General features: G+C 42.4%; 1 protein-coding gene across 2 annotated transcripts in view; it reads right to left on the reverse strand.

Annotated features, from left to right (window-relative positions):
* Positions 1-27205, reverse strand: part of tenm2a (teneurin transmembrane protein 2a) — a 202793-nt gene that overhangs the window by 121844 nt on the left and 53744 nt on the right. Inside the window, exons 3-4 of one of the 2 annotated variants that reach the window (XM_076739125.1) lie at positions 14702-14746; positions 13029-13319 (exon numbers count right to left, since the gene is read on the reverse strand). In XM_076739125.1, coding sequence (XP_076595240.1) covers positions 13029-13319; positions 14702-14746 — 336 coding nt within the window. The remainder of the gene's footprint in view (positions 1-13028; positions 13320-14701; positions 14747-27205) is intronic. The other variant, XM_076739126.1, reaches the window with a different exon arrangement.

Here is a 27205-nt window from a genome sequence, read left to right on the forward strand (position 1 = left end):
GAGGATGAGTCCATGAGAGAGTGTTGGGGAGACGAGTAGTGATGAGAAGACTGGTTCTCTTCCTAAATACATAAATAAACAACTCTGCTGAATGCCTCAATTACATAAACACAAGCAAAACAGTAGTCATTCAGTCTGAGTCGGCCCGGCAGTTACCGCTCACTGCTGTGGGTGTGTGCTTTGTGCTACTGTGTTAGCCGCTGAACAAGAGTCTGTTGTCTCAGGGGGAGTGTACTGGAGTCAGCGAATCGATATCATCGCTAACTGTATCCAACTACTCCATGTTTCATTCGCATGTAAGAAAATACATTATCACCATGAATGCAAAAGACAAACAAGTCTACTGTCAGTACTCACAGCTGTTAGGCTAGCATGTTAGCATTGTGAAACTGTTGCTACACTTTCTCTGCCATTCTTGTGCAACTAGCTCACTATAGCTTTAGCAATATATCTGCCCAGCCTTGTTGAAGACTAGGGTCATGAGCAATGGGTGGAAAGGCACACTGTGCATGGATAGGCATGCAGATAGGTCAATCTATTGAAACAAAATGACTAGTGGGCCTTATTATAGACCTACAACAACAGATACCAGATTGTTTCCCAATTCATTGATTGCCCTTGGGATGTAAAGACAAATATAACAAAAAACCTCCTCTGCCTCCTTTAATTCCGTAGGCATGTGCATGTGTGCTGTGTGTACATATGTAGGGCTGGCTGTCGCCCACAGTGAAAATGTAGCATTTTGTTATTAGACTGTATATACGAATCAGATACAATCTCTCTTTTTCGTTCTGTTTGACACATAAACAAACCCTGGCCAGCAGAGACTTACAAGGTAACGCCATGCCATGTGTCACCATGCTGTGTGGTGCCCCATGGCGCGGCGCTCCAGTCGATGAGACAGCATGAGGCACAAATCAATATGGATTAAAACTCTGTAAGGAGCTATCCACTGAGTCCTCCTCACTGCGCTTGGAAGGAAAACAGAAACACTTATTATGCTGGATTGCAGCTTTTCTCCCCCTTTTAAATCATAGAGGAAAAGTGAAGAATGGGAGATCAACTAGCTCCGGACTATGGGCCATCGTGATGCTGAAGAAAAATGCCTGTGCCACGCCCGCCTTTTGCCACCCGTGGGGCGTATCCATCAAGCTGCTTAGAGCGCTGCATGGTGGGGGGGCTGGAATAAACACCTCATTCCACCTGCCACACCTAGACTGAGAGTCACACATGAGCACACATACATGCACAGGCACTCATACGCACACAGTGACAGGCTTGGTGGTAGGACTCAGCCCCCGTGGCAGTGGTGGGCTTCCCACAGAGCTCGGCAGGACGCCAGAGATTATCCTGGTGCTTGCAGACAGTCCCAGAATGTTAATCCTCAGCCATCTCTTCTGCTGTATTGTTAAATCTGGATTTTCCTCTCAATCGCTCCTCCTCCTTAGCTCCCCTCTTTCTTTATCCATCACTCTCCATCCTCTCCAGCAATCCCCCAAAATCTCCCCCACATACCAAGACCCGTCCTCTTACTATCATCTGCTTTTAACTCCATCCTCTCCGCTCGTAAAATCTCTTGATCCCTGTTTCCTACTCGAAAGCGACAAGGCCACATCCCCATTCTCTCTTATCCTTTCTTTCCGCTCCCGGCCCGGCCCTCGCTATCAGCCCCGCATTGATCTTCTCATCCCCCAAGAAAACAAAACACCAATCAGCTTGTCATAATCACTCTGCTGGGGGAGGAAGCAGTGAACAGCAAGCGCAGCTGCTACATGTTGATGGGGAGACGGTGGAAAAGCTAACAGGGCAGCAAAGGGTGAGCTGAGTTTGTGTGGATGAACATGTGCTGGATGTGTTCTATTTTTAAAATGTGGAAAAAAGAAAGAAAGGTTTATTAACTATTTCTAACAGATTCTATTCTGTTAATGATGATACTGATTCTCATTTCTTTTTTATTTGTCTGCTGGAACAATAAAGTGACAGCTGCTGGAACAGTTCCTTCTACAAATTACAAAAAACAACCTCTGAATGATATCTGGTCTCCCACAGCTTTCCTCTGCCATTCACTCTGATTTTCTCTCATAAAAATTGCCCTCTACCGCTCGTACTTTTTTTACTACTTGTCCCACAGGGTTTTTCTTCAGGACACCGTGGCTGCTAACTTCTAAACAATAAATGTATTTTGTGATTCGTCAGCAGTCTCCAGACCTTCGCACTGTGCTTTGTTGTCATGCAAAACACATGAATTGCAAACTTCATGTCCTTCCTTTTGCGTCTTTCCACCACAGGAGATCTGGGAGATCCAATAAATCTCCAGCTGAAATGTTTGCCGGGATGCATTTAGACCTTACATTAACCGCTTGAACCGCAAGCTTTTACTTTAAATTCACTCTTAAACAGCTTCAAAGTTCGACAAGTCATTTTTAAATTCAGTGAAATATTCAAGTCCTACACACCACTACATATGGTGTCAGTAAAATTCTCAGCCCTTAGTGGCGTTTACACTTTAAACATTTGATAAAACCGATAGATGCTCCTCTCCAGGCAATATTTTTAAAGATCACTGTGGCTCAAGGTGCTCCATATCTTTCATACTTAATGTTATCTGTGGTATTTGTTGGGCAACAAACACAATTCATAGTACTTCACTCTTAAAGCTCTTCTTTCTTTTCATACTGTGAACATATCCGACGACGTTTCAACTGATGATATTCGTCGGTTCTATACTAATATCTTCTATGTGTTGCTGGTCCTTGAATCTCCTCTCAGAGCCCTCTCCATAGCTGTCAGTTAGATATTGTTATATTTGAGCAGAATAAAGCATCAGGAATACACTATTGTATTGTTGCGTGCCTATTCTTGTGTGTATGGTTACATGTTTGAACACCATATTGTGGTTTAAGATGGTTTGTTACTGGGAGGATCTGAAAGACTCTACATAGTCTATATAGCAGCTCTGTAAGGCTGTACTTATGCACATTCCTCCGGGCAACTAGCAGACATCAGTATGGTAATAGGCCTGTAACGACAATGCTTAGCAGGTAACTCTTACCATGGCAACCATCTTAGTTTAGTTTGCATGCTAACGTTTGCTAATTACAGTATTAATTAATGCAAACTGGAGCTGATGATGGAGTGGATATCTGTACCAAATTTCACAACAATTCATCCAACAGTTGTTGAGATGTATGGATGGAAGCTATGGACAAACCAACAGACCAACCGAGAGACCGACACTGCCATCACACAGACATTTGGATACAGGCGGCATTTCACAACCGGATGTAAACCCATTAATGACAGCGACAATCTAAACATTATGCATGAAGCTCCTTCAGTTCTAACTGACTGGTGGGGAGTCCAGGGCATTTATCCTCTTGCAGGATCGTTTCACACCTTTGGAGTCATTGACCCGGCTGGCCATCATGTGAGTTGTTAGGGTTACATGAGTCATGGTGAGAATGGGTGTTAAGCTGCCTGGGGAGGGATCTCAGGGCTGCAGCAACTCAAATGATAATCAACAATGGTGATTTTGATGGTGAAACCAGTATATGAGTTAATAATGGTCATCTGATGTACAAGTAATAGCTGTTATTTGCACCTGTGTATATCGAACACCAACATCATTGCCTATCAGGCAGCTCAGAGGATTGATGATGGTGTAGCCTGATGTCCTCTACAGCCACTGGTGGGTTATACATCATTCTATGGACAGGTGACATGTGACTTGGACATCTCTATGAATGTTAGACTTGGTTGATAGCTCAGTAATTATTGTAGCATATTTTGTACATGCTGTCATTTTAAGAAATATGCACAATCTTACTTCATATGAATTAGTAAATATGTATATCTAATTTTGAAGAATTTTATAAAAATGACAATAACATTTCATTGTGTATGCTAGAACTCACTTCTTACAAAACGTGAGTAGTCCTTATTTCAATTTTGATATAAAAACTTTGAAATAAATTGAGAAACCCTGTGGTGTCAGCCAGGGTAGCTCTTGTTGGAAAATGGATGCTGCTGAAGAGCTAAAAAGTTAAATGTTCCAAAAATGAAATACTGCTTTAATAATTGCAGAGGTGGTGGTAGGAGAATGAGACTTCTTGATTTGTGCAGTTGTCAGGCTTTGGCTATTGATATTACTGTCTCTTCTCTATCAGTATCAGCAATGAACTCTCATTTTCATTGTCTGTGACACATCTTAAGTAAAATAATTTGTACTGGGTGCAAAGTACATCTTTTATCGAAAAGCTATATCTAAAATTACTTTATATTGATTCTTAAAGGAACTGTGTCAGAATATACTAAAGGTTAAGATGTTATCAGTCACAGTTATTGTACACTGCATATTGTCTCTGTTGTATATAAAATGTATTTCAAGACTTTCATTTCAGAGGAAGTCATGAATATTTACTTACTGGAAACCAAGGAAACTGTGCACGGTAAATAGTACATTTCTGACGTGTTTCCACGTACAGAAAGTAATGAAATAAGGCATAGAGGAAAATTAACATGATTAAATATCAGATGGAATAACTTTGCCTCATATAGGTATTCTAATTTAACCAGAAGAGCCAAAGACTGAATTTCTATTAACAGGAATTTAACTCAAAAGTGTCAGTGTCATTCAGCTCCATCATTTATATACCATACATGCGTGCACTTTATCATCTACTTTTTATATACTGTACGCATGTGTGAGTTCACCTGCCTTAAATGTGTGTTCTGTCAAAGGTGAATGCAACTCTTTCTATCTATTTGAAAGTGCTCCAAGATCCCAAGCAGACAACCTGTGCTCTGTTATCTCCTCAGGTCTTTGCTGCCATGTGTATGAATGCTTTACTACCTTTCTATTACTTTAAGTTTTTGACCTTACATATAAAATCTAAGGTACAAAATATGTACAAAAAATCCAATTACACAAACCCGATGGCCAAAAAAATAACCCTCACCTGTATACACACAGGTTTATTTTCCCTCTTTTCTACTACACACTCTCATTTACACCCACCACTCTGATCCTGCTAATGAAAACAGATGAAAACTCCACAGCCCAATAACACAAACATTAACACTAATTCACGCTCATAGAGACAAACACTCTCCGAGACACGAGTAAATACGGCTGACTTTCCGATAGTGGAGGAGGAAAAAAAAAAAAGAACCCTCTGGGAAATTTTCTTTGATCAAGTGCAAAGAGATTAACCAGTTGGACGTGTGCTAATGAACAGGAGATCATAATGAAAGGAGCTCGTAAATGTAGATGAGGCATGTGAAAAAGAACAATGGATTTGTCTTGTATCAGATGAAACATGCGAGTAATGTACAGAAACCAATTATTTTACTGTCCCTTTTTCCACCTACTGCCAATATCCTGACAACTTTTAACAATGGACTGGAGAAAATCTAATGTTTCGATTGCAGACATGTGAATATTACAACAATTACAGTAATATGCGCAATCATACTTTCAGAAAGAGCAAGCCTTTGAACTGACTCGGATAATGTTATACTCTCTCAGCTGGAACCCAGTTAGAAGCTATTATATGGTGTGCAACAGCTTCTTTCATAAAAACATCAACTTATGGACAAAATAGTAAATCACACAAGGACAAATACAGCAAAAAGCACAAAAGCACATCAAACACAATCACACACAAGAAGACAGGCCTATGCTGGGCCCAGTGATCTAAGCAGAGCCACAGTCAGACGTGACTTACTGATTACATAGTCTCCAAATGGATCATCATCCTCCTCATCATCTAGGTAAGCTAGAGGAGAAGGAATTTAGGAAAGAAAGGAAAAGCAAGAGAAAAGAAACAAAAAAGATTATGACAAATCAAGAAGGCAAGCATGAGAGTAAAAAACAAACCAAAACAAACCCAAAGCAAAGCTGGACAAGAAAAGCACAGAAATGTTGAAACAAAAGGAAAACATACAAATCAGACATGGCTGGAAAACAAACAAAAACAGCGAATGCAGCCTTCCGCCCTGCCATCATCCCCTGCATTGTTTCCTCATTCCGGCTCTCAATCGGATACCTCCAGCCTTCATTAGGAGGCAAAGCGCTGACCATTAAAGTACAAAAGTAGTTTCAGCACCATGCAGAGGAAAATATGATCACTCATAATTGGCTCGAGAATTCTCAATTTGCTCTCAGTGCTCCCCCCACTCTCTTTCCTCTCTCTTTCTCTGGCAGCTCTGAAGATGGCATGAGAGGCCATTACGGCTAACTAAATTCCCTATTAGGGCGGCAGCATAGTCGTCAGCAAGTTACAAGTCCGACGCCAATGATATCACCACCCCTGTGACTCTGTTACCTGATAATAATACTGATAGTATGGGTGGGTCCTCGCTGCACCAAGAACACACAACAACAAGTTTTTAGCCCCCTCCTTTGAGCGGCTGTACTTTTTGCCCCAGGGAGCTGAAATTTGCCATGGAGGTCAAGTGTTTGTGAGGTTGGCTGTGTGTGCGTACGTGGCCGCAGCGATTACAAATGCTTGCTTGTTTGAATGCCTTTATTGTCAGCTTTATAAGAAAATCCCTCCTTCATCTCTTCCTTTCCATTTATTCAGCCTTCATGCTTTCCTCTTCTTCTTCGCCTTCTCTCGATCACTCCAGGCTCCCTCTCTTTAATGTGAGTTAGCATCCATCTGCTGTGATCAATATCCCAGGCTTTTATTAAACAGTGCTCTTATGCATCTGCCTGCGTGTGTGTGTGCGCACCTGCCTTCCTTTGTGCATGCGTATGTCTTTGTGTGTGCATATGTCTTTGTGTGTGCACATGTGTGTGTTATTGGCCTTCACTTCAGTATCAACTGTGGTCCAACAATGTCTTTATTGAGTCATACAAAGAGGGTTGTGAATGTTTATTTTTTATTCATAACTGCCTTTGTGTGAGTGTGTGAGCATGTATGAGCACTGTGTTCAGTAATGTTGAATAGACCAATCTTTATTGATCCTGACTGCAGGGCATTTTTTAAACCCTGGGCTTAACCCAGAGATAGACATGTATACAGATACACTCCGCATGTGTGTGTGTGTGTGTGTGTGTGTGTGTGTGTGTGTGTGTGTGTGTGTGTCTCTGTGTGCATCCATCACTGCTGTGCTCATTCCGGCATGTGTAGCTCTTGCTGCATGGACAAAAAGTCCTTGAACCAGTGGGTGAAGTATGGAGGCGTACATGCACGCACGCACGCACACACATCCACGCGGTGCACTCACAGTCGTGTGTGTTTGTGAAAGCCAGCTGTCAGTGCTGCTCTCACACACCATTCATCACAAGCTACTAATTCTGTTAGACCATTGTCGAGCCTTTCGCACCCCACGTTGCTCTCTGAAAACTCAATCAGAGGCTAATGCCCCCAACCCTCCTAACAGACGCACACACACGCACACACAGGCTCTCACTTTCGGTTTCTTACTCACACACACTCACAGAGACCCTGAGGGGACAGCGGTGGTCTTGGGGGACCCCACCAGTCTGACTCTATAAGTGTTGCTTGAATTTGATAGACAGCAGCTGCATGGAGCAGGTTAGTGGCGTTGAAAGTGGCTGCAGTGAGGAAAAAAAAGGGGTCTTACAATCAACTGTGTGACCTAAAATTACAATCTGTGCTACAAAATATAGAGCATGTTTTATTTAAAATCTAAATGACCATAATTAACCATTATCTTAATTTACCTTGATTACAAGACAATCCTTTCAGCGCTCCTCTTCTAAATATTCTCTGAACGTTGCAACACATCAGCTGACTTGAACGTGGTTGATTTGGTTTGATTTATGGGATTCTTGTAGTACATAAAAAAAAAAAAAAAAAAAAGAATAAAGAGGACAGTGCGGGTGCAGGCACTCTGCCACCTGTGCAAGTAGATTTGATTAGTTAATCAGGAAACACTTTGCCCAACAGGGCTTTTATAAAACATAATTACAGCTCCAGCTACCAAAGAAACTTTTGACAGCAGATGTTTTAAGGGGCATTTTGAAAGTTTCCTGCTTTGTCAAAGAGAATTAACATAAAGTTTAAGCAACATAAATATAATAATACAGACCAGCTTCTCAGGATAACGCTGAAGGAGCCAGAGAGGGAAACCAGGCAATTGTACATGCCCAGACATGGGGCAGGGTTCGGCAGAAAGGCCAGACTAAATTTAGCGCCACCTTTTCATTCTCTAATTACGAGATTAATACATCCTGTCACATACGTCACAATACTACCCTATGATTTATTATCCAGTGGACCAGATGGAGAGATTGGGCCAGAGAAGGAAGGAGGAGAGGGAAATGGTCTGAGAGCAGTTAATCAGCATGCATGTGTGATTGGGTCGGGCCTTGACTGCAGGGTGTGCGGCCAGTACGTGTCTGTGTTTATAAAGTCATCCGTGAGTAAAGCCAAGATTTACTGACGGAAAACAATGTTGAGGTTGAATTAAATTCTGCCCGTGAAACAGAGAGACATATGGACCCCACACACAAGCATGTGTCGAGCACTGGAATGTGGATTGTGGCCATAACGTCTGCCCTGGGCTTCAGGTTTAAATCAATGTCAAAGCCTGATCTTATTTCATCTAATGCATGTTTTAATCATTCTCCCTCCTGATCAATGCAGTTTGGATGCGGCCATCAGCCACTGCTGGGGGACTTTACAAGCGCTTCTATTCTCCTGCTTGTGTTTCCAGACGGAAGTTTTACGAGGCAGTGCACAGTGTGACAGTAAATCTCTTCCTCCACTTTGCCAAAATGAAATCTCCCAGTGCTGCTATCTATGCCCATATTTGTTTGTCTCACTGTGTTGCTTGTGCAAATGAAACTTGTATTGGCTCTGCCAAGTCAACGTTCTAGTCTCTTTATTTTAATAGTGTCTGGAAGGGGCAATAAAAGCAAAGTGTCTTTATTCAATATTCGACAATAAAGCTGGATGTAGGGAAACTTTGAAATCCCTGAGTTGCATTTAGGAAACTAATTTAAAAGGCTTTACATACTTGTCGGTAATTGGAATTTAGCAGTGAATGAAAAAGCAAATGAAAAAATTATTTCACAGAGTTTTAGTTTAGAAACTGGTTTAACAGGTGTCAGAGGTCTGCAGAGGAAACTGCTACACAGGTGAACCACACGACTGAATGAATGACTTGTGCACATGCTAACAAGTCTGGAGCCACTGATGTCTGCTTCTTGTTGTGTGGGTGGTTTGTTAAAAGTTTTTAAAGGCTTTTAAAGTAAATTTGTGTGGATGCACGCGAATCTATGTTCATATTAGCTGTGGATAACTCAATATTCTTGTCAACTGAGAGTCTATTATCATAGTTTATTAAAAATTAATTATTTAATGCAGCTTGTTATAACAAAATAATTCAAGCCCATTGTGCCCATAGCTGAGATGGAGACAATTATACATGCAAATATTTCCTCCTGTTTGATAACTGAATTCCATTTTAAGAAAGCCCTAAACCGCCTACTCGTGCTGCTGCCAAGCTTCTGACCAGGTCCTCCAAAAGGTCTCATCTAACACCAATCCTGATGTCTTTACACTAGCTTCTCAGAAAACGCAGGATCCAGTTCTAGATTCTCATAATTACGTTTAGAGCGCTGTGTGGTCAGGCACCTGCCTGCATTAAAGAGCTACTGCAGCCGTACAGAACCAGTGGGGATCTGAGGTCCTCTGATCAGAGTCTGTTGGCTGTTCCTCATTCCAGGCTCAAAACAAAAGGAGATTATGCTTTTGAAGTTATAGCTCCTACTCTTTGGATCTCTCTCCCATTGGACTTGCGATCTGTGGACGCCGTTGAAACCTTTAAAAAGCAGCAAATGACCCATTTGTGTAGACTTGCTTTTGTTTAATGTGTGTTGTGTATTTTTTGTTTCTGCCTCATGTTTTTAGCTGTTTGTCTGCTTTTAATGTTTGTTGCTTTGTCTCTTTTGTGTTTATCTTCTTTTTTGCTAGAAAAATAAACGTTTTTTTCATTGTTATTAATGCAGTGCATATGTGTTTACAAGAGCTTGTGTATTGAATCTGTATGTGTGTATATATGTGGACGTATCATGCAAAAAAAGTCAAATCCTGAAGAAAAAATATATATTCCCCAGTAATGGTAAACATGTTTACCACTATGGTAGGACATGCTTGTTCTAATGCCTGTCTATTATTCAAAAGCTCTCTAGATATATTTTTATCCATCTCTCCCTCTGTTCAATCCATGCACAGATGCATACTCATGTCATGTTTAGAAGCATACATACATGGTCCTATATTGTATATACTGCATCTATGCAGGAGTTCAACTTAAAAAACATAGAGCTTTTTTCAAAGTTCTCTATGACAGTTATGCGAGTTGTTGTTTATGTTAGGTGTATATGTGGTGCTAATTGTGTTGAGACTAGCAAAGGCACCAGGCACCCCGACTGACGACTGCTATCTATCCAAAAGATCACACTCTTTAATTTGTTATCGACTCAGGTTTTGTTTTGTTTGTTTTTCCAGACATTTCAACTCCTCCAGAATCAAACATTTAAAAATAGCACATGTAGTTAGGCAACCTGAAATATGGGAAGCAAGTCTTGCCAATTTGTAACATATTTTGGAGTTCATTTATTGCTCAAAAGGTATTATTATTAAACAAATAGACAAATGGTAGATAAGATATGAGGCAACAGAAAGCGGCAAATTTATCCATCAGTTACTCTGCAGTCAGGTGCTCAGCTGACACAAAAACTAGCTTGTGCACACACACACGCACACACCCATGCGCGCGCGTACACACACACACACACACACACACACACACACACACACTCACAAATAGTACTTTCCCTGAGATTTGTGATATCTGTCACCATTTCTCTGGGCTTTCTATTTTGGTAGTGAAATCTGCAATAGGGCACGCGCACACATTCATCCACATGTATGCTCATGCCCTGAAGGGGAACCCTAGACCCTTAAACTGACACCTGTCAGTCAGGCTGGCAAGCTGTACTGACAGGAGCATAACAAGGGATGGTGAGAGGCACAGCACGAGCGAAGAGAAGACAGAGGAAGCTTGAAAGATGAAGAAGAAAGGTGGGAGAGGAGGGAGATGAAGAGGAGGAGGAGGAGAAGCAAGTGGAGGTGAGACTTCTGAAGCTTGTTAGAGACGCTGCAAGATGAGAGCCATGCTGTTTGGTGTTTTAGCACGTCACCGTCTTTTTGATTTGTTAGCATGTGTTTATGATGTTGTTTCTCTGTCTGCCTCTGTCAATCTCTATTATTAGACCTTCAGATCCTCCTCCTGCTGTTTTGACACTCCCGCTGCTCCTGTTTCACACTTCTACACACATGCGCAAGGTTTGGGCTCACACACACTCTCACATCCATAGACAGACAAAATAGCATATAGACAGACAATGACAGACTCAATGACATATACATGCGCACGCTTGCAAATTCAGCACCCACACTGCTCGGGGCGCACACGCTGGTTAGGTCTGGTGGGAGTGAAATTTTTCCTCTGGGTGCTTTGAGGTGTGACGCACCTTCAGTATCAGATGTTCTGTTTGGAGGGAGATGCAGGAAGGAACGGTGAGATTTCCTCATTCAGAGCAACTAAGTAACTAACGAATTGACTTGATCAGACACACGCTCACACCTGGTCCTTTTATCAGGCTGCCGCGCTGCGTCTGATCTCTTCATGCTGGCAGAGGCAGCAATGCAGAAGCCTGATCGAAATCTCTGGTCTGTGAAACTATGAAGACGAGCCTAAAGGTGTGAGCCCACGGTTCCTAACCCTGAAACACTTCTATAGAAAGCAAACTTTTGATGTCTTGCATTCAGTTTAATTGATTCTGATCTGACATATGTTCTGCATAATCATCCCTATGAATTTGTGAATGTGCTCTAGGAGCACAAAAATATCCATCAATAACACTTTTTCCACAAAGTTTCTTTTTGCAAAGTAAAAAAACAACAACAACAACGTTTGATCCTCTCAACAATCAACACTCAGTGACATCATACTGCAGGCAAATGATTATCACAATATAGTGCTGGATTAATAAGCCAATTTTACAAGGTCTGGAAATGCCGGCGACAGAGCGCTCAATGGCGTTCTCCTGGCTCTGAGACAGACAGAGCGAGAGCGGTGTCTGCGGCTGATATCTGCGGCTGCAAGATTAGCTTGGTAATTAACCACAAAGCAATTATCGGCTGATGGGATGCGAGGTGCGTCTCAGGGAAGGTGTTTCTTGACGTGTTTAATAGGTGTTGAGTAGTTTGATCAGTCGACAGAAGTTGTCTCTGATTCGGAGGATCGCAGTCGAACAGAGGTTGATCCACAGCTGATATGTGCGGCTGCAGAGAATTCAATTAATTAGACTGTTGCTTTTCCTTCCATCCACTTTTCATTAACCTCGATTGACACCTCGGCGAAGCTTGTGCACAGGTTTACGACTGCGTCTGGATTAACAAGGAAATGGGAAGTTGGTAATAAACAAAGTTGTCACAGGATGGAGATTCCCTCTGGGAACATCACACTCTCATGCTAGCGTGGAGATTCGAAGAAAGGACGCACTTGAATAGTAAAGAACAACTTCTCGCTGCATTTCTGTGTTGGATCACAATAGTTAAAGTGCTCCAGATATGCTGTCTAGAAAATCCAAAAGGCTTTTTTGAAGACTGACAGAGCAGCGGTGAGATATCAGCAGATAAGTGGTGTAAGAAGGTAGAGTTAGAGGGCTTTGGCTAAGTGCTATTGATGAAAATAAGGATGGCTCTCTGGGGGGGTGCAACCACTGTTCTTCAGATCAGAAACAGACTCAATCCATAAATCCAGCTCACTCGCAATTCATATAATGGCTGTCTGTTTGAGAGGTGGTTGAAAGATTTTAACAATATCGACAAATGTGTGTAAGATATACATTCTCACTCACAATCCCTTTAAAGATCGCCTATCGCACTTTATCAGTCTGGCGCATCTTCCTCTTACTGTCAAATCAATGGGTCTGTATTTCATATACACACCCTCTCAACCACAAGAATCCTTGGTCCTACCTGACTCGTCGTCAGACTTGTCATTTTCGGAGTCGGTGAGGGTGAGGGCCGAGTTCTCGCGACTGGACACTCCTGAGCTCCGGCGGGACTTTACCCCTCCTCGTCCGGCCCACAGCTGGATGGCTCGCTCTGGAGACAGTGGGCCCTCCGGGTCAGAGTCGGCATCGGAGCCTGCACTGAGGGAGTACCCCCTCTGGAGGAGGCCCAGGTCGGGACAGTAGGGAACAGCAGCGGGGTGCGGTGGGGGCGTTGGCTCACATACTCCCAGCTCAGCCAGAGTGAAGTTACCCCCTGCCAGAGACAAAGTGGAGTTACACAGGTGGAGAGAAGAGAGTCATATAAGTGAAAGAAGAAAATGCAGACACACAAACAACTGTTTGCACAAACAAACGCACAAACCCACAATCACACACAGAGAAGCACACTAATTATGAAACTATGGAGGCGGAGGCTGAAAATTGGTCTTTGTTGTGGCAGGCAGGAGGGGGAGAGATGACGCAGCATGAATCAGTCACAATCTACAAACTAGCTGTTGGAATGAATATGTACTGGCCTGCAGGCCTGTTAAGGCTGGCTTAGAAGGCCTGCCTCCCTCGCTTTACTTCTCCGCATTGGCATTCATGAGATGTTGATGTGAGATCAAAGAGCTGTTCACTTGAGACCTTTCAGAGTGTAGTGGAGCTGCTTTTCTGCCTTCTGGGTTTGATCATCTCCCCACCTAGTTGCCATCACACACTGGACCCCAGGCTCACCGAGTATACTGCAGTCTGCTGCAGTACCGGCCGCGCTGCCTAATACTCTCCCCCTCAAGACAAACCATCTTGTCACGTCCAAAATAAATATATAAAATTATCCAAATTAAAGCACATCAAAGGAGATCAATAAACAGTGCTGCAGCCCAATTAAATCCAAGCTGAGGAAAAAGCAATTAAGGAAAAAGGCATGCTCAACCAATTTATTCTCTATACTAATTAAAAGAGTATTGTGGATGCAATCGCTCACCATCAGCTGTTGGGGTAAAGGGATCGGGGGAAAAACAGTTGTGATTCACTTCATTAGCAGTTTGTGAGGGAGGGGGAAAGGAAGAGGAGAGTGAAGAGAGGTTGGCATTGTGGTGGTGCACTGTATGAATCAATGCGCTGGGAATCACACAGCTGTGTGACTGGGTTAACTGTGACTCATCAGGCGTACGGACGCAATCAGAGAGAGAGGAATTAAACAGATGAAAATCGTCTGCTGGATCTTCACGGCTCCTCTTCACAGCCTCGGCGAAACTCGAGAGTTGTGCTGAAAGTAATGAGGAGAGGGAGGGCCTGGAAGGAAACTTAGCCAGGGAAGTGGTGAGAAGCTCTATACTTCTACTCAGACAAACAGATGGACTGGACTGTGCCACAGGCGAGTGAATCACTCCACAGGTGGTTTCAGCCTCTAGGCTACAGCTTGCCAAGCACCCAACCAGCTACGAAGGTACCCAAGCACTGCAAGAAATCAGGGAATATTACCATTCCTCGTCTTCTTTGCCTCTTTGTCTTTTCCTCCCACTTGTCATAAAGGATGACAAAAGGAACCTTCTTTACTATACAGAACACTAAGGACTTTAAAATCTGCTGGCAACTTACACTACAATACTACGGTATATGCACAAAATCTAACTCTAGCCGTTGATCCCATACCTGAGATGAGGTATCGTAGGAGGACGGGAGAGAACTCCAGGAGGCCTGAGAGAGTAGAGCACATGGGTTCTGTAACATCAGTCAGCAAATCATCCTGAACTAAATTGCTCGCTAGAAAAGTGTCTACTCCACAATCACAGTTAGGATTAGTCTTTATGCAAATCATCCCATCCAACCACAATGACAATAATAGGGCCACAAACACATCTTCTAGTCTAAACAAACGCTACGTGGAAGCAGTTACACAACATCAAAGTGCGAATGCGTGCATGTGTGTGTGTGTGTGTGCTTGCCGCACATATCTAATGTTACATCCCACAGGCCAGCGCTCTGTACAATTAACATCCCATAACCAGTGATTACACATGCAAAATCCAATCACTCCTTATCACCATCAGCGGTAGACACAGCCCGATGTTGTAGCAATCTACAAGTACTCAAAGAAAGACGGATTGGTGCGACGGGTTGAAGCAGACATGAAAATCTATCTCAGTTATTCCATAAATAGAAAACCGATCGCATGTTTGTTACTTGATATTATGACAGATGTGGGGGCAAATGCGGCCCTGCATTCTAATCAGATCAATGCCTTTCTTTTGATACGACACTGTTGCTGTCATCGTCACGCTTAGAATGCACGTTAATGTGTGTTTTGAACCTTGAGCAGCGTCGGCAGCTGCCTTGGGCTCCACACACCTGTCTGTACATTGTGTGCACGCTGACATGTGCGTTTGTCCGTCAGTTGATCTGTGCATTCAATCTGTGCATTCAATGTGAATGTGCTGGACGATATATCTGAATTAGACTGTGCTATAGGGTGAAAGAAGCCAATCTAGAATGCTTCCTTGAATTCTTTTCCCTGACAGAGGGGAAAAGCATAAGGAAGGAAGGGAGAGAAACCAAAGAGATTTGAATAGAAACACATGAAATAATGTATGTGAGAAGGCAAGAGAGAACAAGCAAATACAGGATTACCAAACACGAGGTGTACAAGAAGTTCCTTAATCAGTATATGCTGCGTTCAGTTCTAATGTAAATAGGGTATATTGAATGACAAGAACAAGTAAGAAAAACACGTGCGCAATATACCTAACAGGACTAAGACGTGGGTTAGCAATGTTTATGTATATGTGTGCGCAGGCATCTGTGATGTCGAATGCTTCCCAGATCACTTTTCAGTAACAGAGCCAATGACAGAACAGAAGGAGGGGGAGTCACTATGTCAGACGCTTTACACGATAGAATGCAAGTCTGTTTTTCAGCGTGCACGGAAACTGAATGTGAGCTGTGCAACAGGGGATTGAATCAGTGTGTACTCACTCAGATTCAAATGAAAATGGGGCTATATTAAGTGAAACAGGAATAACAAAAAAAAAAAAAATACGTTTAGGCCACCATTAGCCCTGTGTGAAATGATGACAGCAACGTCATTCACTGGAACGTCCGATTGACGCCACCATAAATTTTCCTCCCTCCTGATATTATAAACCTGATAAGCCTTCAAACTCATGGATCCATTACTCCAGCTTCTCCAGCCTTTTTAATGGTCTTACCAGTACTTGGACCTGTAGGCCCCAACCAGTGCATTATTTTTTTCAATGCAACAAACCACACACTGTATGTAACATATTCACACTGATTTACAAAGACACATTACTTGTTTGAAACATTGCATGATTAAAGCCGCAGTTTCACTCGCGTCTTTGCTCAGTAGGGATTTTAGTTTTCTGCACCTAAGATACATCATCATTTGGAGTATTCATGCACAGCACGCTGTTTCTCCGAAAAATAAGTGACACAGGGGAAAAAGAAGCATCTTGTTGGAACTCGAATACAATAGTGTGAGTGGGAATGGCATTTGCAGTGATCCATTAAACCACATGTACTTCCCTTGATAAAACTCATTATGGATGTGTGTGGGAGCGAATGTGTGCAATGTGCGCTGTGTGTGTGAGTATGAGTGTTTGTGAGTAGACAGCTTTGTGGGATAGAGGGGCCTATCATTAAAAAATCATTTGTGCTTGTTAGCAGTTTGACAGGCAAAGTATAGGCAGCAGGACTCTGTATTATGCTGGTTGACTTTCCTCACCCCACCGTGTAATTCTGTAAAGGATGTAAAACAGGCAGAACATGTGGGCTTCAGCGCCTGCAATTATGTTGCTTTTTCCAGATTCAATAGTTTACAGCGCAGGCCACCCTCGGACATAGCATTTTGAGCGTTGGAGGGAGCGCCGATTCAGAACAAGTTCTGTAGTACTGAAGGAGTGAACTGATTTGCTCCTGGGTGGAGGATGCATCAAAATCAGGGAAAAAATGCAACTGTGCACGGTATGTTCCCCAGCAATCCCCTGAAATGGCTGAAATTACCGTTAATAACAGTAAAAGCCTTATTTTCTTTGTCACCGCTAAGAAAATGCTAGAATTTGTGGCTAATAGCAGCCAAAATGTGTCATTTCTTAATATTTTCCATTTTCATTTGCATCCAATTCAAAATTAATCTGCACTGCACTTTGGTATCCCTGAAAAAATGAATTTCTCCTTTGTGTTTTCTTTTCTGTGAATTATGAAGCAATAATAAAAAAAGATAAATACACATACATATATTTGAAATGACAAAGTGGAGACAACACAGTCGTTAGGACCCAACTTTCAGGGGTCCCATTTTCCTGCTCTCCTGGGATCAGATCCCAACTGAAGCTGCTCTCCTGTGTCTGCCATAATCTGTCACGCTGTCTTTCCTCCTCGTCCCACCTTAAAAAAAAAAAAAAAAAAAAACCCACTGCTGCTCCATGTGAAAAAAATAAAGGAGAGTGAAGGAAAGTGGGATTGTAAAGCTGAAGACAAGATGGGGAATATTACAGTTTTAGTGATTACTTACACACATTTCTCAGTGTCAACTTCACTATTTCAAAGCTCTCTGCACAGTTGTCTTCACACACATGTAAAATGGCACGCAGCGGAATCTCATAACCAGAACGCTAAAAATCTCCCAAAATATTCAAATGGACTGATACCTCGTAATACTACCCATTGTTAGTATTATTAGTGTTTTTTGTGTGCGCTCTAACTTTGCATTTTTTCAAAACACAAACACATAATAATAGTAATTTCCATGCTGTCATCTGCAAATTCTTTTTTATTTAACGCATTTCATTCAAACTGCTCTCTTTTTTTCCCCTCTGTTTTATATATATATACAGTATATATATAGATATTTTTTTTTTTTTACCTTTTCTGTGCTTCCTCATGTGAATTTCTCATTGGCTATCAATAGATTTAACTTGTCTTACTGACATACAAAAGCTGCGTACACACGCTCACGACTGTATGAAGGGGACATCGACTGAAAACACAGATATTGACGAATAATAGAAAGCTCTAAGCTCGTCAGAGACTGCAGTACAGATGGTCTTCCTCTCCGTCGTCTCGTCTCCAACCACGCACACGCACTCCTCTCACTCTCACAGCCACTATTCATCCATCAGACACTTGTCTATCTCTGCCCGTGTTTATGTAAATCGCCTCCTCCAAAGTGTTCCCCTCTTTGTATAGATAGTAATGAAGTTAGAATAAGAAAATTAGAATGTACACACATGCAAAAAGGGGCCGCAGATACAGTCCACAGACAATCGCTGGAGTCTTAGTGAGAAAATTCCTGAATTCCTGAATTTTGAAAGACGTGGTCATTGAATTCATTTTGTGTCAATGCAATGAAAAATGATCCACAGTTTAGCTCACGCAGGCTGCTGCTGAACTCCACTGTGTGAAGAGGAGAGAAATGTTCCTCCTCTTAAGTTGATAAGGGGGAAAAAAAAAAAAAAGGGAGCCAAACAAGAGAGTGAGGTGAGCCGATGACTAAAAAAAAAAAAAAAAGGGATCATAAGATGAGGCAGCGAAGAATGATGAAACCCTCCGTCATGGTAGGGAGAGAGACAGACAGAGACGGAGCGCAGACAGACAGTGGAGTACTGCTTGTACCCGAGTAATAAGCCAACGTAGCGGTTTGGCTTTGACTTGAATACAATTTATGCAAAAGACAAGGTTCAAGGTCACGTTTGTCCAGTGAATGAGAACGGAGTTCGAGGGATTGTTGTGCACCTATAATTACAGCACATACTATTATTACTCTTAAACACACACACATCAGAGAATACTAATAAACATCTTCACAAATCAGGGTTTCCATGGTGATGAGGTGAAGTAGAGTATAAAATGAAGTGAATGTTGCGCGGGTGCATTCGTACACACATCAGACGTGAGGATGCTAATGAACAAAACCTCTGCAAGTGTTGATAATGAGATCACAGTTTTTGACTTTACATTGTTTTTGCACACAAAGTGCAACAAAAACTATTCTAACTGTACTTCGACGATTCTGCAGCTCACATTTTCTATCCAATGGTGACAATGAGTGCAGGGAATAGTGTGCCCTTTGTTGCGAGATGGAAAAGAAGGGTGTGGAGATGGTGGATTATCATGTGGCAAGGAGATTCATCTCACATGATTGAAGTTAATACTGGCCTTTTTCCCCCTTCTCCCTCTGCTTATGATCCCACTGTGCAGCTCCCCTCAGCTCAATGGAGCATTTTATTGTCTTTCAGCTCACTGTTTCGGTTTTACGGCCCCAACTTTAACTGTTTCGGTTCATTGTCGCCGCTCTCATCAGCCTCATTTCTAGGCACAGCAGGCAGTTGTTTCCAGTGACAAAGCTCTAATAAAGCCACTGTACGTTACACCGCGCAGCACCAAACAGCAAACAGGCAAAGTTAGAGAGTTAGATGGTGAACAGAGTGGAGCGTTTCACAGCTAAAGATGCAGATATTTCCCTCAGGAGCCGGTGCAGACCAAAAACAAAGGCGAACAGATGACCAGATCTCCCCGTGACTGACAACAAAAACAAATCCATGAAAGAAGATTTAACATTATGTTCTTACTCGCCCAAGGTAAATTAACACCGCATTTTCCTTATCTTCATGACAATACATTTGGCACGCGCAGATTTTGTAGAAAGTATTTAATTTTAACTTTATCATTTAAAAAGGTTGTCACTGAACATATTCTAGTTCTTGATAATAGTTCTTGCATTTCATATGGTCAAAAATAGTTTGGGCCACTTAGCTGGCAACAACAACAATCACAACAATAAGATTTTTTTGTGTTTTTTCTGACAGCCAGCTCTGCTTGCTTGCTTGTCAGCCCTTATTTAGAGTATTAAAGGGTTTTAGGGTATTACTGTAGAAGTCTTTCTTTTCTCTTTGGTTAAATATCTTATCTCAGTCATCACTCTCATGACCATCAGATAAAATGCCTCATCCCTCAAAAGGGAGATTATTCTTTGACTCTTATTTGCCGGGATTAAAGAATAAAGAGGTTTGTAGCAGATAATACTGTCAGGATTAAAATGCCTTATCTTGACATCTGGAAACTAAACATGTGGATTTTGCTCTAATAAGTAAACAAAGTGTTAGCACACACACTCTTACTTCAAACACATCAATTTACCTTAATGGGCATTTCAGGAATTAAGGTGTGGTTTGTTTGGAAATGAAAAAGAAATCAATTTTCATGTTGCACTTGGAAACAATTAAACTGAAATGATTGTTTTATCAAATTTGAATATGGGTGCGGATTTATTTTTCGTTTCATTGAGCGGCTCATCTCCTACCGCTGCTATAGCTTCTTTTCAACTTTTGTTGGCTCCCTGCTGTTCATAGTGAGTGAGTGGCAGTAGCCATGATTTGTTACAGCATTACCTACCCTGTGTGACTGACATGTCGTGACGGGATGACAGGGCACGCTGACAGTCAACCTCAAGGGATTTGGTGTTGATGAGCAAAAAATCCATTTCACACATGTGCATACACACATACATATCCCATAGCATGTGGCATGTCATTAACGCTACCATTAGCAGCGCAGTAACGACCCAACAGATATGCCCAAATAGGAGTGCCATGGTCAAGCACTTCCCACACCTACCAGATGACATCCGTTCTTTTGGCTCCCGCCTGAGCCGGAGGGGCCCTTGCACCTCCTAATGAGGAGACCAAAATAGGTGTGACAAATGTCATCCATCCCTGGGCTAGTTTTACTCCTGCCCAGGGGACAGCAGTCTGGGTTGAACAGGACATGACAGGACATGACACAACACCATGCACTCTGGAGGAGGTCTTGTCAGTGAGAGGTGTAGCGCCAAGCAGTGAAACACCTCTCATCCATGAACAGTGGGCCAAAGTTGACTACACGGGGACACATGCCTCACTGTTGGTTTATAACTAGAACGCTGCACGTACAACCTACTTAGAAGCCAATCTTCAAATTAAAGGCTTTTCAGGAAAGCTGAAAACTTAACGCAGCTTAAACTAACCCCAAGACACACTTCAGAAAGGTATCTATTTAAATACTTTTAATTAGTCTGGGGATGGGACAGGGAGGTGGGATATTAGTTGCACATGTTCAGTGTTGAGAGGTAAAGACCCCAGGTAAGATCAGGGAGGAGAGACTGCACTGCTCAGCCATAAATGGATATTTAGCAGTAGTCACTCAGGAATACGGATATGTCACATTATGAATACGGATGTGTTTTTGGTAAATAACATGTTGTACTGCAAACATATTCCAGTATGTTCTTTAATACTAAGAAAAATGAGATATGAGATATGATGGTGACATGATGTTAAACAGTAGAGGCACGTCTACACACATTGTCTTTTTTGTAAGATTTCCTATGTGCTCCTTTTTCATTTAAGTCGTCCTCTTCTGTTGCTTGTCCGGCCCATTAAAAGCCTACTTTGGGACTAGAAAATGTCTGACTTTGGCTGGTGTTTGTATTGAAAAGACACTGTAACAGAGGGCAATGCACGGTGAAATGCTGCTACATCCTTCCGCTTATGGATCTGACCTGGAGATACATGGGCCTAAATCAACACACAGACTGCACCAATGTTCACTTCACCGCTATATCTCATTTTCACTTGTCTCGTAACTTTGTTGATATGATAACAGTCTAAATGTTTGTTTTAAAAGCTGTGGTAACCTTATAAGAAATGTTTCCAAACTGGCTTTAAACCTTGGACTCAGCGCTGAGCGGATGGCAGGTTGCACAGGACGAATCAAAATTCTGGTCAACAGTTTAACCACCAAACTAACGCTCTGTGCAAGGTATATTAAATTGCAGGTAACCATGGCAACAACACTTCTGCTTCATGCTATCGTAGCTTCACTGGGAAAATGGGTTCAGAAGTTTGAAGATTTTAAAAAATGGATGACTTTTAAGCAGAAGTTATCTTTTTGCCGGAGGTAAGTGGTACCAGCTGGCCACATTTAGAACGTCTGCACGTTACGTTACTCCATGATTCAGTCACACTGAACTCCCTTTGCAAACCTGAGGGGTCATCAAGCGGCAGGTTGTAATATGTAATCTAATATATTACATATTACTACTTACTGTCATTTGGACGTACAAAGTCACTTTGCAATATTACAGTCTGCCTGGAGCAATGCATCACTGATTACAGTATTTCTGCATTACTTACAGCAAAGTAACCACAGAAGTAACCTGGTCTCTATGATGATTGCTTTAAACAGGTATTTTACTGACAAGCTTTAGCAGAAGCATCATGAAGCACAACAGATATGCTCTGAGTCTATGCAGCTGTCTGCACCAGTCTGTTTCCCATTGATCTGTGTTACCCTGCACCCAAGCCTGATCTGGCGACATCAGGCAAAGTATAAGCATAACATATTTTCATCAAGCTGTCTTGATATAAAATTTGTTAGTTGAGGAAAAGCTACTGTGTGTTGTTGCATTCTCTGTCAGTCTCATTCCTTTTTGCTGTACATCGCACACCACACCATCTATTATTACTTACATATAGTCCCATCTTCCCATCGATAGCATTTCTAATTTTTTATCATACGTGGTGACTCTTCATCTGTATGGTAATCCGATGGCGATTGAAGTTTGTTTACACATGCAGCAACATCAGTCAGGATGGCAAATTATTTGCATTGGTATCATTTCTGTCACGAAAGATCAGGACCAGCATCAAAACATACACGTGTATAAGAATAGTGGCATACACACACACACACACACACACACACACACACACACACACACACACACACGCTTAAATTCTGTGGCTAGGGAACATGTTTAATTACAGTCTAGGAAGCAAGTGACTCGGCTGAGAAAAAAAAAAAAAAAAAAACACTTGATAACACTGACATTTACAATCTGCCTCATTTATCAAAAGCTGCCAAAGCAGAGTCAAAGAGGGTCATTACATAGTAAACATAGATTAACTCAACTCTCACAAAACCCACACAACATTGTCTAATAAATGATTTTTAGTCTAAGAAAATTGCAGATGTCAGCATGCATTTCCCCAGACTCTGTCAATTAATTGTCTTGTTTGTTACCGGGTATTTGTATGCATGTGTGTGTGTGTGTGTGTGTGTGTGTGTGTGTGTGTGTGTGTGTGTGTGTGTGTGTGTGTGTGTGTGTGTGTGCTGGGTGGGGTGGTGGTGGGTCTGTACGGTGTGGCACGGGCACGAGTGTCTGTGTGAAGAAGAGCCAGCATCAGTGCTAAATAGCTGGCACCTTCAGCATGCATTTCCCCGACCTCTTCCTATTATTTGTTTCATTTGTTTCCCAGTGTTTGCACGCGCGTGTGCATGCACCTGTGCCAGCATGAGTGCTAATAGCTAGCACTTTCGCTTTCAGAGCACAGACAGGGTTTGACAAACTCACATGAGGCGTACTCGGAGGTTTGGGTGGATAATGTTACAGAGAGAATCTCAGGGACACAACAGGTTCTGATGGACCTGTACTTAGTGCCAGGCATCCTCTTTAGTTCCAAAACAACTGTTGATCACGTGCATGGATGATGCAGGGAAAAGAGCTAGAGTCTCTAAACTGGGCCTTTTTGACATGTACAGTAGCCTGAGTGTGTGTGCATGAGTGCCAAATGGTGGACCAGATGCTACTTTGAGCTAAGCCCCCCTTCACACACCTTCTTGCATGTATTAGGGCCACACATGCAAACCCACACGAGACGCTTCCTGTCTATAAAAGATCGAATATGGGAACAGGGTGAGTGGGAGTGCATTGAGGATTGGAGTAGCGTAGAGTCGGCCCCAGGATATTCTTCAGTGACTCTTCTGCTCTGCTGCTGTAGCTACGGGATGCTTTTGAGTGTCAGCAGCTGGCAGAGACACAGAATGCCAGCGAGAAGACAAAGATAAAGAGGGATCGGAGGAAGAGGGGAGGGATCACATTTAATCTCACCGCCATTTATTTTTAATAGCATGCAGCTGCTTTGTTCTCTCTTTGATCATCGGCAGTCCAGGTTGACTATAACCCAATGGAATGCAAGGACACACACAGGCATGTGTGCATGCATACACACAAGGTAGCATACAGCTACACATTCTGTATTTAATATTATTTTGTGGATTTTTGTACTTTGCTGCCAATTTGTAATGCCCGAATCCTTATACACTGCGATACTCATCACTGTCTGTGGAGGGCTCCAGACAGGGCTGCAGACAGATATATGCTACTTCTGTGACACATGGTGTCATCAGCCGCTGCAAGCAATAAGCTTCATCAGGAGGTGTGACACGTGGATACATATACCCACGGCTGTGCAGGAGCCCTGACTAAGCAGAAGAGGTTGCCAGTGAAGACACAATGACAGGACCCCTCACTGGCTTCCCACTAGCAAACACAGCTAATCGTGTTCATTGGAAGTTATCAGGAGGCACCACTGCCAGGAATCAAACCCTGGATCTCTGCAGAGGTGGGAGAGAACTTGACTTCTGTACGAACTGTGTACCAACACGCATTCATCTGAATGGAATGAAGTCTGCAAACGTATTTTGACTGAACAGACTGTAAACACAATAAGTGATTTGAAGTGGTGAAGGACTTGATAAATCACATTTAAATACTTGTTGTCTGAGTTCCTCTCATTCCCTCATGAAGTGTTCTGCAAACATGTGACATAGGAGGCTGCTCTCTCTAGAGGGTTAGGGTTAGTTCCTGAATCTCGCTGCAGAGGGCACATTATGAAAGCCTGCTGCTGCCCTTCCAGATACTTGGAAGTCTTGTCTCCCCAAAGAATGGAGAGGACAGAGGAAGCAGAGGATGCTTCTCTGGGCTAAAGCCGCCTCCCGACCACTCAGCACTGCATTTTCCTTGCCATTTGGTCCTGAATACAAGCAATGGAGGCAATCATGCCAGGATGCGAATGGCAGAGTTTGGCAGAGTTTTTGGACAAAGCAATCCTTGGCTACTGTAGTCATTTGTCACATCAAAGTCGATGGAGAAAAGGGAATGCAGAATGAGGTAAACATGGCCATTATAATGTAGGTATACTGCCGCCTCTTGTAGGTTTGAATGCGCTCACTCTGATCATATTAGCACATAGATCTGTCTGTGAGGAGAGGTCAAGCCTATAGAACTCCGATAGCAGGCGAAACCCTGTGTGAAATCAAGACACACAGTGTATGCTCGTTCACAAAGCCATAGAGAGTGCTCCAACATAACAAATGTGTGATGTGATCACTAAAGCAACAATACAGGAAAGGCAAGGATGAGGAGAAAGAGGGAAAGTGAATGAGATGGAGAAAGCAGGCATGAAAGGTGTGACAGAAGAGAAAAAGAGGACACAAAAAAGTGAGAGACAGAGACAGAATGAGTAGAGAAAGTAGATGATGTTGAGTGTTGTCCAGGCAGTAAGGCAGGCAGGTGGGTGGTGGATTCTCTGTGTGGTTTCCATCCCTGGGGGCAAAGCAGCAGAGGAGAATGTAGAGAGGCTCATTTAGATCCTTCTAAAAGGAAAGGCCAAAGCTTCTAGAGACTGCAATGACTGTGATAATGCCTGCTGCCCACAGGTGGACCCGCACGGACGACACACCCCTGGGATGTGCTGAATATAAGCTGCAAAGAAGGACCGGGAGAGAGACAAGGAGATGTACAGTATGGGTGGAAGGATCAGAGAGACAGGCGGGTGAAGACTGCAGACAAACAAAGAGAGACTGCAGGAGGGGAACAGAGATGTATGGTGCTTCAGTGCATTGCTCAGAGTGGCACATAAGAGTTTACACGTTTTTTTTTTTTTGGCTGTTGTTTTGCTTTTTTTATTTGATAGTGCAGCTGGAGAGAGACAGGAAAGGGGGAAAAGAGTGGGGATGACATGCAGCAAAGAGCTCTGGGTTGGAATCGAACCCAGACAGCTGCAGTTAAGACACAGTCATATTTGTATTTGTGTCACAGACTCATCTGTTTAGCGGTGATCCATGCATTTTCAGACCAAACCAACCCGCTGAAAAGATATGTCGGGCAACTGAGACTATTTAAAATTGCATATGTAAAAGAAAGCGAACATGCAGGCGAAAAGCCCTCTGATATCTCTGGTTATATGTGATTGAAGCTTGTACCTTATTGAGATCGCTAATGTATTCAAACATTTTGCTTTGTGGTGTTAAATAGTGAACACTTGTAATGAGCTTTCCAGGCTGCTGCATGTTATGGTGAGGAAAGAATGTGTTATTTGGCTGTGCTTATCCAAGCAGACTAGGTAATAAGTGTGTAATGGGGAATGAGCGGAGTTGAGATCCAATGAAAGCAGGGGGTCTGTTGGAATACACAACCAAACTCGCTTTATCAAAATCTGCAAGGAGCCGTTTGGGACGACTAGTGTTAAAACACTGAAAATTAACTGGAGGGAAAAAAGGATTTACCCAAAGTTTGCACACATTCAGAATAGTGAAACACAGCTTGCTGTAGTTGCATGATTTCAAATAAGGATTTTTAACATTATACACCATTGTGCAATACAACAGCACTTCCTTATCAGCTCTATTCGGCGGATAATCAGACCAGATAGTTACTGAGTTTCACTTCATTCCCTTCGTCTGACATTGTGTTAATGTTATCCAGTTAGAGAGTTGTGTATCTGTTCTGCTGATGTCATTTTCATTTGACATGATGGCTGCAGTAGCGGTTGCTAGGAGCAGTTAGTTTAGAGTCCCCCTAAACTCAGAAACGTATTTTTCTTCTTGTCCCTACAGTTGAATGTTTGAGCTTCTTTGTGCAGTTTGACAGTAGAAGGCTGGTTTCACATTCATGAGAAAGTTGAAAGCTTGTCGGTACTTGGTACAATTTTAAAGGGTCAGCCAACCAGCATGATTTCTGAACTCACAATTAGTTTGGAAGCCAATTTTAGCCCAGTGATCAGCTAACACAGACTTTTCAGTGACATAGGCGAAATCTTGTGTTCAGCAGCATTTTGGAAATGAAAAATATTGACATATTCAAAGATTCTGGAGTTTTAAATGAGGGAGATTGAGTCAATGTCATTTAAAGGGTTTTAAAGGAGATAATTACATTTTTTTCATCTTAATCTAAAACATGTCTGGAGGGGATTTTTCGCATTAAGCCAGATCAAACAATTATGTTGATTTAGGAGCTGTTATCTCTATAAGTCGACAGAC

The sequence above is a fragment of the Chaetodon auriga genome, chromosome 9 (assembly GCF_051107435.1).
Source record: "Chaetodon auriga isolate fChaAug3 chromosome 9, fChaAug3.hap1, whole genome shotgun sequence".
In the NCBI taxonomy this organism is placed as follows: domain Eukaryota; kingdom Metazoa; phylum Chordata; class Actinopteri; order Chaetodontiformes; family Chaetodontidae; genus Chaetodon; species Chaetodon auriga.